This window comes from Fukomys damarensis, unplaced genomic scaffold (genome assembly GCF_012274545.1).
Source record: "Fukomys damarensis isolate Sample0158 unplaced genomic scaffold, DMR_v1.0_HiC HiC_scaffold_34, whole genome shotgun sequence".
NCBI classification, from domain to species: Eukaryota; Metazoa; Chordata; class Mammalia; order Rodentia; family Bathyergidae; genus Fukomys; species Fukomys damarensis.
Window position 1 is genome coordinate 6,160,213 of NW_022900946.1, and position 561 is coordinate 6,160,773.

The window sequence follows — 561 nt, forward strand, 5'->3', positions numbered from 1 at the left end:
CCACACACACACACACACACACACACACACACACACACACACACACGCACACATCCTTATACTTCCAAATTCAAAATTCCTGAGGGCCTACGTTGATCTCTCCCATTGCATTCCCTAAGATGCATGGAGGTTGTGGAAGGGATCCCTCCCTCAGGACTTACCCTGCCAGGAATTTGAAGCTTTCTGACCTGCCACTCCATGGCTCAGAAAAAGGATCAGGAAAAGAGAGCGCGTCCTAGGTTCCTGAGACATTCTCCTGGAATTAATTCAAACATAGGCACGGCTCAAGTTTGTTTGGTTACAATGTTGGAGAATATTCAAAAGACAAAAGGGTGCATAGATACCCAGAGTGCCTTGATGTTTTTTAAAAAATAATTTTAAAATTCCAGCTACTTTGCTCTATTCAATCCCCTATCCTAGCCTAAGACACATTTGTCTCTCTCCTTCGTGACTGCAATGCCTTCCGCCCCACTGATTCCAGTGAAGAGGAATGGTTACAAAATAGACACTATTATATCTCCTATGAGATTTGTATCCAGAAGAGAAAAAAGAACACATAAT

General features: G+C 42.8%; 1 protein-coding gene across 1 annotated transcript in view; it reads right to left on the minus strand.

Annotated features, from left to right (window-relative positions):
• The window catches only part of Otoa (otoancorin), a 63,981-nt gene extending 63,729 nt beyond the window's left edge, over positions 1-252 (minus strand). Inside the window, exon 1 of the mRNA XM_010623546.1 lies at positions 162-252. Coding sequence (XP_010621848.1) covers positions 162-252 — 91 coding nt within the window. The remainder of the gene's footprint in view (positions 1-161) is intronic.
• Between the last annotated feature and the right edge of the window lie 309 nt (positions 253-561).